General features: G+C 41.3%; 5 protein-coding genes across 6 annotated transcripts; 1 reads left to right on the top strand and 4 right to left on the bottom strand.

Annotated features, from left to right (window-relative positions):
• Nucleotides 1-1,375: 1,375 nt before the first annotated feature.
• LOC122760036 (histone H3) lies at nt 1,376-1,941 on the bottom strand. Its single transcript, XM_044015116.1, has one exon. It carries the CDS (start codon nt 1,818-1,820, stop codon nt 1,410-1,412), a length of 411 nt encoding a protein of 136 aa, XP_043871051.1. The 5' UTR covers nt 1,821-1,941; the 3' UTR covers nt 1,376-1,409.
• A 214-nt stretch (nt 1,942-2,155) lies between these two features.
• LOC122760034 (histone H2A-like) lies at nt 2,156-2,599 on the top strand. Its single transcript, XM_044015115.1, has one exon. The coding sequence runs from the start codon at nt 2,156-2,158 to the stop codon at nt 2,540-2,542; it is 387 nt and encodes a 128-aa protein (XP_043871050.1). The 3' UTR covers nt 2,543-2,599.
• A 159-nt stretch (nt 2,600-2,758) lies between these two features.
• LOC122760037 (histone H1-like) lies at nt 2,759-4,262 on the bottom strand. The gene has a single exon (XM_044015117.1). It carries the CDS (start codon nt 4,216-4,218, stop codon nt 3,577-3,579), a length of 642 nt encoding a protein of 213 aa, XP_043871052.1. The 5' UTR covers nt 4,219-4,262; the 3' UTR covers nt 2,759-3,576.
• Nucleotides 4,263-5,665: 1,403 nt separating this feature from the next.
• LOC122760038 (histone H2B) lies at nt 5,666-6,117 on the bottom strand. Its single transcript, XM_044015118.1, has one exon. It carries the CDS (start codon nt 6,070-6,072, stop codon nt 5,698-5,700), a length of 375 nt encoding a protein of 124 aa, XP_043871053.1. The 5' UTR covers nt 6,073-6,117; the 3' UTR covers nt 5,666-5,697.
• A 695-nt stretch (nt 6,118-6,812) lies between these two features.
• On the bottom strand, nt 6,813-11,779 carry LOC122760033. 2 transcript variants are annotated; one of them, XM_044015113.1, is made up of 8 exons: nt 11,609-11,777; nt 9,742-11,175; nt 9,486-9,625; nt 9,185-9,389; nt 9,015-9,119; nt 8,737-8,924; nt 7,705-7,846; nt 6,813-7,558 (listed from the first exon to the last, which is right to left on the bottom strand). In XM_044015113.1, exons 2-8 carry the CDS (start codon nt 10,985-10,987, stop codon nt 6,966-6,968), a joined length of 2,619 nt encoding a protein of 872 aa, XP_043871048.1. In that variant the 5' UTR covers nt 10,988-11,175; nt 11,609-11,777; the 3' UTR covers nt 6,813-6,965. The 2 variants fall into 2 exon arrangements, with proteins under 2 accessions (XP_043871048.1, XP_043871049.1); XM_044015114.1 differs by lacking the exon at nt 6,813-7,558 and having other exon boundaries at nt 7,784-7,846; nt 8,718-8,924; nt 11,609-11,779.
• Between the last annotated feature and the right edge of the window lie 880 nt (nt 11,780-12,659).

Genomic DNA, 12,659 nt, shown 5'->3' with positions numbered 1-12,659 from the left:
CTGAGCTGTCAAACTCTGAGTTTTTGGTTTCAGAACAGCTGATCAGCATTAGTTCAATCAACTCTCAGTATGTTCACTCTGAGTTAAGCGTGTGCATTGGGAATGAAAAAAAACATCATCAATGGAGCTCTGATACTACGATTCACCTTGGCAACGGGTAAACAAGAGCACAGCCTCCATTTTATTCCAGGTGAGCAGAAATATTAACACATGACCATGACATTTATGTTCAAAAACAGGAGTGGAGAGAGGAGTCAATAAATGAACACTATTACATTTTGTACAGTGCAATCCACTCATTCATCATTTAACAGACTTCATTAATGATGATAAATGCTGCAGTACTACCATATGTTACATTTGATTTGATATTTATTCAGCTGACAAGACACAAATTGAAGATGAGAATATGGATCAAACTGATAAAACATAGTTTACTTATGGACCAATAAATATAAAGTCCAACTCAAGTGTCCATGTTCAAACTGACTCACTTTTTTGACTCTATTTCAAATTAAAACATTTTGCTCAACACTATTTCATGACTATATTTCCACATGTAAATATAAACACAGTCACTGAAATGCTGTGTGGGGACCAGTTAAAGGGACAGACAGGAAAAAAAGAGAGCCCAGCTCTGGCGAGATCGCTTTTGTTATCTGTTACTTGTGAATAGAGAAATAAAGTCTCAAACGATGTCTTTTCATTTGAAGAATTAATTTCTTTGTAAAACCACATAAAACTATAGAACAAAATGTGCAAAAAGATGAAACCACTCTATTATGTGGCTGAGGACTGGTTTACTATAGTGAGAAATGATGATGAAACTCAAATCAAACTAGTTGATGATTCATGGTTAAAGTTGCTTCCCTACATTTCACATAATTGATAACTGATCAACCTACAACACATCAAAATTATTATTATGAAAATAACATGACCATCTTATAACTATTGTACTTACCAAGTCATTACATTAGAAATGAGCTGCTATTACTATAGCATCACCTCCTATTATATGAAATGATGTGACAAGACATGTTCAGGAGGGTGCTATAAAAGGAGACATTGGTGTGGGTTCTTATAGTATATATAATATATATGTAAAACAATAACACTTTCGTTAATCAGCAGTTGGCAGTCAGTAAATAAGGATGAGACTACTTTATAAATGAAGTTAAGGACACTTTTCTCTACTGTAACAGTTTGAACAGTATAGTTCTGTCAGTGTTTACCACATTTATGATGACAGCTTTGATTTTAGTGATACTGTAATAAATCATATTTGTTTATTCATAATAGACAACTATTGATTGTTAAGTCGCAGCAGAGATATGTTGTCTAGAGTTGAGAGTGAGGTGGCTCTTAAAAGAGCCGTTGTGGTGGAGGTTAGTGAAGCAGCACAGAGTTTAAGCTCTCTCTCCACGGATGCGGCGGGCCAGCTGGATGTCCTTGGGCATGATGGTGACTCTCTTGGCGTGGATGGCGCACAGGTTGGTGTCCTCGAACAGGCCGACCAGGTAAGCCTCGCTGGACTCCTGCAGAGCCATGACCGCGGAGCTCTGGAAGCGCAGGTCGGTCTTGAAGTCCTGAGCGATCTCTCTCACCAGGCGCTGGAAGGGCAGCTTGCGGATCAGCAGCTCCGTGGATTTCTGGTAGCGACGGATCTCTCGGAGAGCCACGGTACCGGGCCTGTAACGGTGAGGCTTCTTCACGCCGCCGGTGGCAGGCGCGCTCTTACGCGCAGCCTTGGTGGCCAGCTGCTTCCTGGGAGCTTTACCTCCGGTAGATTTACGGGCGGTTTGCTTGGTTCTTGCCATGTTTCTGCTTGTTGCTTTCAACAGGAGAAAAAGTGAAGCAGACACGAGCGACTCTCTGCTCTTAAACTGTGGGAGCAGCTGTGACACGGTGACGCTGCTTCAGTCCTCCGGCTCCTGATTGGTGGTGAACACAGCGCCGCCCAGAGGAGCCCGAGACCCCGCTGCTTATTGGACAAAAGTCGCTTGAAAGGACAGAGGGTGATCCCCCCTCTGCTGCTCTGCTCTGGTTGGTCTGGCAGGAGTCTCCGCTCTTTCGTGGACATATAAAGGAGGGTTTGCGTTAGTCGAGTCACAGTTTCTCTGAGTTTGTCAGAAAAATCTAGTAAAAATTAACCATGTCAGGAAGAGGTAAAACCGGCGGAAAAGCCCGCGCTAAGGCAAAGACCCGCTCCTCTCGTGCTGGACTCCAGTTCCCGGTCGGTCGTGTTCACAGGCTGCTGCGCAAAGGCAACTACGCTCATCGTGTGGGTGCCGGCGCCCCCGTCTACCTGGCCGCTGTGCTCGAGTACCTGACCGCTGAGATCCTGGAGCTGGCTGGAAACGCCGCCCGCGACAACAAGAAGACCCGTATCATCCCCCGCCACCTGCAGCTGGCCGTCCGCAACGACGAGGAGCTCAACAAACTCCTGGGCGGAGTGCCCATCGCTCAGGGCGGCGTGCTGCCCAACATCCAGGCTGTTCTTCTGCCCAAGAAGACCGAGAAGGCCGCTAAGTCCAAGTAAACCACATCAACTCCGCAAACAAACAAACAAAAGGCTCTTTTAAGAGCCACACACTCACTCTGAAAAACTGCTCATCCTCCTCTTCAAAATACAGTAAAACTGTCCATGTCTCTAAAAATATAAAGATATTAAATGTCACTAACAGCGCAACAAACTTGTTTTATGAACATTCTCAGTGAAATATGAACCCAATGTGATCAAAATAAACCAGCATACTTTATTTGGTAAATGTATTTTCACCGTTCATTTGCAGGTATATGTATGTTGATGTTTATTAATAATGATATATAATAAACATCAAACAATATATTCCATTCACAATATGTTGTGAATGATGTCATGCATCATTTTATATATACATCAAATATACTGTGTTAGTGTAGTGAAAATATACATTAACACATGATTCAGTCATTAAGATGAGACTGATACAATGAAGAGGGAAGTGAAAGAAACAATGCAACACAATGTACATATACATATGTTATACGTTATACATAACATATAAATATATACGTGGAACACTGTTGTGTTTCTCTCTGCAAGTCTTTGGTGTGTAAGTCATTTCAATATTTGTATTAACAGGGCACAGTATATGATTATGTGATACCTCAAATGTCTGTTGATCAAGAACACAATGACTTTCTAAACCCTGTAATACACGAGTATTACATGTTTTACTTGTTACATTGTCTCTCTTCAGTTATTACACATTTGATTATTCTGAGGTCTGAGTGTAAATACAATGTCATAATCTCTCACGTCTATAGTCAAGTGATGTAGAGCACATGACACATTGAATAAAGCAGTTATTACTTTGTACTTCTAAAAACATTTAATTAAAATAATATATGTTGCACCATATATTCAATGAATATTATAGACATCAGCTTTTATATGTACACAAAATACTATATTATAATAATAATAATCATCAATAATATTAGAGAAGATGGCTGAGCTCTTAGCGGACACAAGTGTGTGGCTCTTAAAAGAGCCTTTGAACAGGATGGACATGTCTCAGTGAGGACAGCTCACTTCTTCTTGGCTGTTGTCTTCTTCACTTTGGGTTTGGCGACCTTCTTGGCGGGAGATTTCTTGGCTGCTGGAGCCTTCTTCACCACCTTCTTCGCTGCCACCTTCTTGGGGCTCTTGGTTGCCACCTTCTTGGAGCTCTTGGTCGCCACCTTCTTGGGGCTCTTGGCTACTTTCTTGGCCGCTGCCGGTTTCTTCACCTTCTTAGGAGACTTTTTAGCAGCTGCTGGCTTCTTAGCTGCCGTTGCCTTGGGCTTTTTGGCCGCTGCGGGTTTCTTGGCGGCGGGCTTCTTGGCTTTAAGAGCGGCCTTCTGTGCTGGCTTCTTGGCTTCTACCTTCTTGTTCATCTTGAAAGATCCGGAGGCCCCGCTTCCCTTGGTCTGGACCAGAGTTCCTTTCAACACCAGAGTCTTGATGGCGGTCTTGACGCGGACCTTGTTCTTGTCCACGTCGTAGCCTCCGGCAGCCAGAGCCTTCTTGACGGCGGCCGCCGACACGCCGCTCCTCTCCTTGGACGCGGCCACGGCTTGAACGATGAGTTCCCTGACGCTGGGGCCGACCTTCTTCGGCTTGGAAGCCGCCTTCTTCTTGGCTGCTTTGGCCGGGGCGGCGGCGGCTGGAGCTGGAGCTACTTCTGCCATGATTCGTGGTTTCTAAGTTGAGCTCAGACTGACAACGATCGCTGTGAAAGAGAGCGGATTATTGGAGAGCACTCAGAGAGGAGGCGGTACTTGAACGCAACATGAGAACCGTGAAGACTCAATGCAGCCACGGCTCCTGTGTGCAGCGTGGACACCGGGACACTTGTGTTTTCTCTTCACTCACAAAAGAGTTTAAATGAGTGTGTGAGAGGAGCTGGAGGCTCACAGTGAACGGAGTCCATAGCGGACTGGTCTCTCTTCATATTGAAGTCATGAAGAGCTCTGATGTTCTCTGTGTTTTCTTTGTGGAGCAAACGAACCTCAGCTGTTCACCGCGGTGAGCAGCGCTGCTCGGCGGCTTTTCACACTCGTTTCTCTCCTAAAAGCAGGTGAAAAACACCAGAGCTTCACCAGAACCTGTTTCTCTGCTGCTGCACACGTTTGTTCTCAGAGTCCAGGTCAAAACAAGCAGCTGCTGATGATCACTGTGTAATAAAGTGCACTTATTGTGCAGCAGCAAACACACACTGCTGATGGCCGAGGCTCATGCTCAAGTTCTCACACACACACTTGTGTCACAGCTGTGAACTGAAATGACAACAAACCTCAGGCAGTGATGACTCTCTCAATACTTTTATAGTTTGATGTAAATAATTTACTACATATTTATTATTATTTCACAAAATGCTATTATGACGCCTCATCTTCTACAGTTTGTTCCAGTATAGCAGCAAAACTATCTCTAAGTGCATTTTCACTGTGGATCTGCATGTATGACTTTGTTGATGTTTATTAATTGTGATGTAGAAAACATTAAATTACTCAGGTATTAAATGGTTAATAACTACCGTAGCTGCAACTTATATTCCTTCAGTTATGAAAGTTTACTCAAAGTGATTACTGATGTCATTCATCAGTCTATGACGTTAAATACAAGACTCGGAAGCGGTGTTTGCTTTAGAGATTTGGGGTAAAGAGTTGTAGAGTTCCTTCAAGATTCATCTATTTCCAGCTCTAGTGTGGTATTTCTATTATAATCAGTGAGTGATTAAAGTCAGACAAACAAGTGTTTGGTGCACATTCATTTCACAAATATTGTCCTTCCATTCTAAATGCAACATGTCCTAAACCTCTTTAACCTCATTTATTATTTGCAGTTTGTGTAGAATACGTCACGTGTTTTCTGGGGCGCGCTCCCCCCCCCGTCAGTTTCTCGAGTCTGTTTCATTCACAAACTGGCGGTAAATAATTGTGTGCGATGCGCACACATGCGGGTAAATGACGTCAAGAAGAACATTTGTAATTGCCATATGCTTCTATCCATTAACTGCAGTTTTATTAATTAAACAACAGAAAGGACAAGAATGTTTCACATGTTATTCACACTGTATAAAGATCATATGAACTCTGTTAGATAAAGTGTGTGGCTCTTAAAAGAGCCGTTGGGTTGATGAGGTGGTTCCAGTCTGGGCAGTGTGTTTACTTGGAGCTGGTGTACTTGGTGACGGCCTTGGTTCCCTCGGACACGGCGTGCTTGGCCAGCTCACCGGGCAGCAGGAGACGCACGGCGGTCTGAATCTCCCTGGAGGTGATGGTGGAGCGCTTGTTGTAGTGAGCCAGGCGAGACGCCTCACCGGCGATGCGCTCGAAGATGTCGTTGACGAAGGAGTTCATGATGCCCATGGCCTTGGACGAGATGCCAGTGTCGGGGTGGACCTGCTTGAGCACCTTGTACACGTAGATGGCGTAGCTCTCCTTCCTGCTCTTTCTCCTCTTCTTGCCTCCTTTGCCGGCGGTCTTAGTCACGGCTTTCTTGGAGCCCTTCTTGGGCGCGGACTTGGCGGGTTCAGGCATCCTGACAGTTCACACAGATCAATGAGTCATAGCAGGCGGAGGAGACTCTTCTTATAAAAGCTCCATGCAAACACCACTGTGTGCTCCCCCTCCTGTGATTGGTTGATTCTCTCACTGAGGTTTGGGTGAGGAGGAGATAGTGTTGTCTTTGTTTGAAACACACTGGAGACATTTTAGAAACAAATACATGATACATATTAATTAAATAACCTATCTTTAGTTATTTCTTCAGATTTCTACAGATTTGATGCTTCAAATGTCCGATGTAGTGAACACAATGACTTCTGATATGCTGTAATATGTGTCACTTGTATCTTTGTCTCTCCTCATCTGAAGTCTGAGTAAAAGATTTGGAATGAGCAGCAATGTAAATACAATATTTTTTTTAGTTTACTATTAATAATAATATAGTGAGCACCTTGTGATTGACATACATCATTTTATAATAAATCAATTACTAGTACTACTAACATCAACATAAACATTGTTAAGATACTTTGTACTACATAATCAATGAATATAAATAAAAATGGGCTATTTTATTTACACATTTTTATTATATTTACTAGTGGTGTTGTTAAAAATATATATTAGGGCCATCAATTGATTAAAAATGATTGCGATTGGTTGCATCGCTCACTGCAGTTGGATGTGGAGATGCTTTTGTCTTTGTTTGAAACAGAGTGGAGACATTTTAGAAAACATACACAATACATTTGATTAAAGAAACTAATCGCTTCTGTCCTTCACTTATTTATTCAGACCGAAATAAGTGACTACATTATCATTGTTCCTGTGACTCACATTTACACTTTTCTGCTTTTGTATCAAGTAGAAACTCAGAATCATGATGATCAAACCTCGAGTAAAAGGAAGAAAACATTGTTTTACAATCATTTTATCCTTTCAGTTGAACAAAAGCCTAAAAGGCCAGGGTTATTTTCTGGTTCCAGTCCAGCCCTGTCTGTGGCAATGTCCTCGGTCGATATTTCCTGAAGACCTGTTAGTGTCTTCTCATTGATTGTCAGATTATGATGATGAATCATACATCTCATGAGAAAGACATGGCTTCCTGGGGACATCGTGCTCAGAAAATGATTGTTTTTCCTCATTTTTGAGAACAATTGTTCCGCTGTTTGGGAATTCACCCATCCACTGATTTCTGGGACAAGACCAACTTTTCTGAGGCAGTCAAGACATGAGTTTGCCTCATGAAATGTGTCATATAGTGCATAGTGATCTGCAGATCCTGTGCCTGGGTGTGCATTTATGTCTGCAGGCCTCTTCCGCAATTTTAGCCAGGGCAGTTTTTTTTCCATTTCAAACTTCTTGGCGGAGTCCAGAATTTGAGGTGAGGCCATGACTACATTTGGCAGGTGTTTGAAGGAGAGCAGCATGTCTGCATAATCCTGTGGACTTTCTGCTCGGATATTGAACTTCACTGAACTCACAACACCACAGGGACACATTATCACAGCCCAGCCACCTTAACAGGAAAATAAATTGAAAATCTCAATATATTGACAACTAATAATGTTAAGTGGAACATATAGCAGCTTGTGGATAGTAATAACAACACAATTTGCTGAATATGTTTAATTTTCTCACAACAAAAAGTTAATTCCAACTCACCTGATGCACCCCAGACCTTCTGAAACACCTTGTCATAGGTACTGCGGCCTTTCATCTGTTCTCTCAAGCGGATGATAAGATCCATTTTTGATCCAGATGAATCAAGGCCACACTGTTTTACTAAAGTCCGAAGTAAATCAACCTGTTAAAACATGGGTAAGCACATCAACAACCAGAACAATGGACAGACATTAAAAGTAATGTATTTCGAGCTCACCATTGGAAAGATGAATGTCTATTAAAACTGGGTCATCTATGTAGTAGAAATGCAAAATAATATTTGAAGCAAGTGCCTTCTTAGAAAAAATTATTTTTGGCTCATTTTCAAGATTCAAGATTCAAGTTTTTATTTGTCACATGTGGATGTACAAGTACACCCCCAGTGAAATGACTTTACAACAGGCCCCACTGTGCAACTGTGCAGCAATAAAATAAAAATGAAAATAAATTTAAAATGCAGTTTTGCTAAATAAGTAGCTATATTATATTATTTACATAAGTTATAAGTACACAAGAAACATATTGAAACATATTGCACATGTACATAGCAGCAGTATGAATTTAAATATGTGTGATGAACGACAACAACTCCCAGAATGCACTGCACATTACACTGCCAGGACTCTTCTTCTTCTGCCATATCATTTTAAAAACTCCCTTCTGTCATTGTTTTTACCACTTTCTCTGCAGAGCAAGAGCCAGTCAGCATATTTTTATCAAAGATGGCGGACACTGTGTTTACATTCTGGGAATGTGGTCTCGTCCCAATATGACTGGGTCTAAAAAGTGCAGAGATGGCCATTGTAGTTACAAACCTTGAACCCATGTTTGCCCTATTCTGAGTCAAATGAAAAAACTTTTTACAACTCAGTGGAAAACTAAGGGGGAGAAGCACAATTAAAAAAAAAAAAAAATACTATTGCTATTCTAGCAATACAAAGTAACACTGCAAATTGGTGAACTATTCCTTATAATATGAAACATTGTTTGGTAATTAGAGTTTGTGGGTTAACCTTTGAATGTAGATATCACCTTTAAGTCCATTACTTCAGTTGTCAATCTATCCACCTCTGCCTGCTTTAGCGGGTTGGATCCTTCACTGCCTTTGACCTTCTTGTATTCCTTGTTAAACACCATATTGCTGGCTCTGGTGTGAGGACCTATCCATGGTGCCCATTTGTGATATGATGGAGATACCACACACGGATTTGCAGCATTGCCTAGATAAGAGCCAACACACAACACAAGCAGAAACATTATTATTGCAAAACTACACTAAATAGGGCAAGTTAAACAAAATCTTCACTTACTCTTCACAAAGCCTCTGCAAATAATTTCCTGGCTGACAGAATGCCAAAAGTCTTCCATGTCAACCTCACCATTAAAGTCAGATGGGGGCTCTTTAAGGTCACTCACTGAAAGAAAAACATTTGTCAAATAACAGTTGACAGTGTACCCTGTCCCCAAATAACAGACTTACTTGGAACACTGAGGACTCCCTTCTTATGCAAATCCATGATGACAACAGGAGGATGGTTTCCACAACTCGCACAAGAGAATGAATACTCATGTGCTGAAAGAGCTTCAAAATGAAGGTACCCGTGAAGTATGCAGTCGTGGTCTGGATATTTATCTTTGTTTGTGGCTTGTAAAGCTGCCACAGCACTCGCCACTGCTGTATGGTTCTGCAAATGAATGTGGATGAAAAACTGTCAGGTCAATATCCAAAGGAAATGAACACAGGCTAACAAATCACAGACATTGAGAGCATTGTAAATGACCTGTACAGAGTTCCTTAGGAAAAGGCAGAAATGGTGTGTCAAAATGACACCATCGTTAAAATTGTGTAGCCCGTCTGTCCACTCCTGGTATCGATAAAATGTGTTGCATGTAACACATAATTTACAATATGTAGTTATACCTACAAAAGAAAAGGATGTTAAAGTCTTGTCAGGTATATAACGGTTACACAATGACTGACTAGTGTAAACATGAAACATGTAGCAATAACTTTTCATGTAATGTAATGCAACCTACCCTCCACAATTCCAGTGACTGATACAATCTTTGCATTTTTGCAAATGGCTATCGCCCCAGAAAGAGGAACTTTGCCGGGACATTTGTGACAGAAGTTCTCTTTGGGAACTAAGTGCCTTGGCATATCCACTGATGAAATCGAATTCCTCGGAAGGTTTGCTGGCAGGGCTTTATGTGAAATTAGGTAATCCACCATTTCAACCAGTGCTTTTCCTTCCGGGGGATAAAGAAGACCATGTTCAGGATGTGCATCATCTTCCACGGGTGCATCATCTTCCACGGGTGGTGCATCATCTTCCATGGGTGCATAATCTTCCATGGGTGCATCGGAGGAGTCTTCTTGACAATCCATATTTTGTACAAAGAAGTCAGGCCTTAATTGGTGCAGGTGCCACTTTGATATGGCTTTGTGTGGGCAAAATGTCCAGGGTTCTGAGCAGGGGCAATTCAATGAGTTGTCTGAATTGTCATAGTGGACCATGACCCTCCCAAATCTAGAATACAATGAAATGTGTGGCTCAAACACAGAAAAATAAATGTATCCCTGTTCATTTTCGAAGTTTACCACCACACTCAGGGGTGAACCTTGATCATCAGCAGCCAGTTTCCTTGTCAGACATTCAGCCACACTGTTTTGGCTTAACCACTTGTTTTCCAGCATTTCTGTGAGAACCCCATCATCAAGAGAAACAGCTGGTGTGGTGGTCACAGGACTAAATGCCAACGACCGAACATGGACACAGTCAAACTCCAGTAACCCACTTGGCAGTGCATTGTCATATGCCCTGTTACATGTCTCCAATTGGCAGGACACATGGCGGTGACTACCCCAGGTACATTTTTGGGCATGGATATAGTGTGCAGTAGCCTTGAAAGATCTAGACACAGCAAAAATCCCCCTTTTCCCATCAACACACACAGAGTTCAGGTGGTGATTTGCTGTTATGTCCGATGATTTTTCCTTGTGTTGCCTTTCAATGTGTGTTTTGAGGTTTTTTCTAAGGATTGGTTTGCAACAAAAACAACATGTTGTTTTTTTGCGCGCCGCCAACAATGTTTTTTTGCGATGGTCTGCTGCTGGGGTCACCGCGGACGCCGGATTCACCATCGCTGATGGAGTCACTGTGGCTGATGGAGTCACCGTGGCTGATGGAGTCACCGTGGGCACTGGAGTCACCATGGCTGCTGGAATGGAAGCTGGAGTCGCCGTGGACGCTGGAGTCACTGCGGACACTGGAGTCACCATGGCTGCTGGAGTGGATGCTGGAGTCACTGTGAATGCCAAATTTGCAGTAGTATTTGTGGTTTTTGTCTTACAGCAGATTTTGAAGTGACGGACAAAAAACTCCTTTCTCACAATGACTTTTGTGCAAAAGCCACAGTGATAATGGTGGCTTTGCACACAGCCAAGCTGGCATTTGTAGACGCTGTATCCTAAAAGACAGATAGGAAAAGTGATTAAGAAGTTTCAAGAAACAAACGAAACAATAAATCCTTTAAGCCCTGCCTGAGAGATTACCTCTTAATGAAGAGGTTCAAAGAACTATCATTATTATCAGGGGCATCTATAAAAATCGAGGAATCTTGAAAAAAAATTTCTTGAAAATAAAATACACATGGACTAGACTAAAGATTCTATACACGTTAAGTCCAATACACATCATAGATGAAATGGCTGCAAGACTAGTTTGCTTATTGTGAGTGTGTGATACTCAAAGGGATGAGTTAAATAGTTGATGGTCATAGTTATCAATGGTCAGGACAAAGAGAAATAACATAATATTTCATAACATGTAAAGCTTATGGGGAAATGAAGGCCTTTCAGCATGGAAATGAAAAAAATATTTGATAATATAGTTGGACTTACCACCATACTCTACAATTGACCGTCTGTGGCCCTGCAGGTGAGCCACAAGTTTTGGGTAGGTCCCCTTTTTATGGCAAATCGGACACTGAAAAGTGTCCGAGTCGCATTTCTTCAGCTCAGGGCCTGTTTCGTTGGCAAAAGTAGTGTTGCTCTATAAGAGAATTAATAAAATGTATTTTGTATTAACATGGGAAAATGTTTAATCCACAATCAAGTAGTAACTGGATTGTATTTGCCTATAAGAATTTCCCTGTTCTAAAATATATGTAGGCTAACTGAAATTAATCAAATCAAATGACACTGTTGACTGTGATTCAACAGAAGTTTTTACTTCTAAATATGAAATATATTATTCATCATCAAATCTTTTATCTTAACAACTGAAGAACTGAGGTCACAAGATTTCAAATTAGCAAAGCTGTGTGTCGGGTGACCATTTCCACAACACCAAAAAGGAGGACACTTAGTGAGGAAAGAAAAATCGCAACATACAACTCTCGTGTACTCCGCACGGCAATGTTGTACATGATAACGATGGTATCATGATACAGTGATTCTGAGATACTCTGTTGACCACAAGACAATTTATCTATGATATATCATGTTGTATGTGTAACAGAAGAGGAAATATTCCTGAGAAGGCAAAAAGTATTTGTTCACAGTATTTGTATTTATTCAATACAACTGTCTTGCAAAGTGCAGTGTCACTAAGCAGAACATTTATAGTCTTAAATGTGCAAATTAAATTTACATAAGAATAAATAAATGCAAAACATATACATTCCAGTTATTAATAAGCATAAAGAACTTTTTTATATAAACAACAAAAGACAGTAAGAAGAAAAACCTTTTCTTCTTTTGACAATTTGGCATTAAATGAGGTCCGTGTTTTCGGCATGTTAACGAGATGAGTGACACAGCAAGCACATGGGAACAGGGGGCGGCTTGTTTACATTTTCAACCAATGTGAAATCAGAGAATTGAGTGACACCGCTTTTAGCCAATCATTTTTAACCAATCTTTTTTTTTCTTTTTCTTTTTACCGAAAGTC

The sequence above is a fragment of the Solea senegalensis genome, unplaced genomic scaffold, assembly GCF_019176455.1.
Source record: "Solea senegalensis isolate Sse05_10M unplaced genomic scaffold, IFAPA_SoseM_1 scf7180000012860, whole genome shotgun sequence".
In the NCBI taxonomy this organism is placed as follows: Eukaryota; Metazoa; Chordata; class Actinopteri; order Pleuronectiformes; family Soleidae; genus Solea; species Solea senegalensis.
This window is presented reverse-complemented; position numbering and strand designations above follow the sequence as displayed.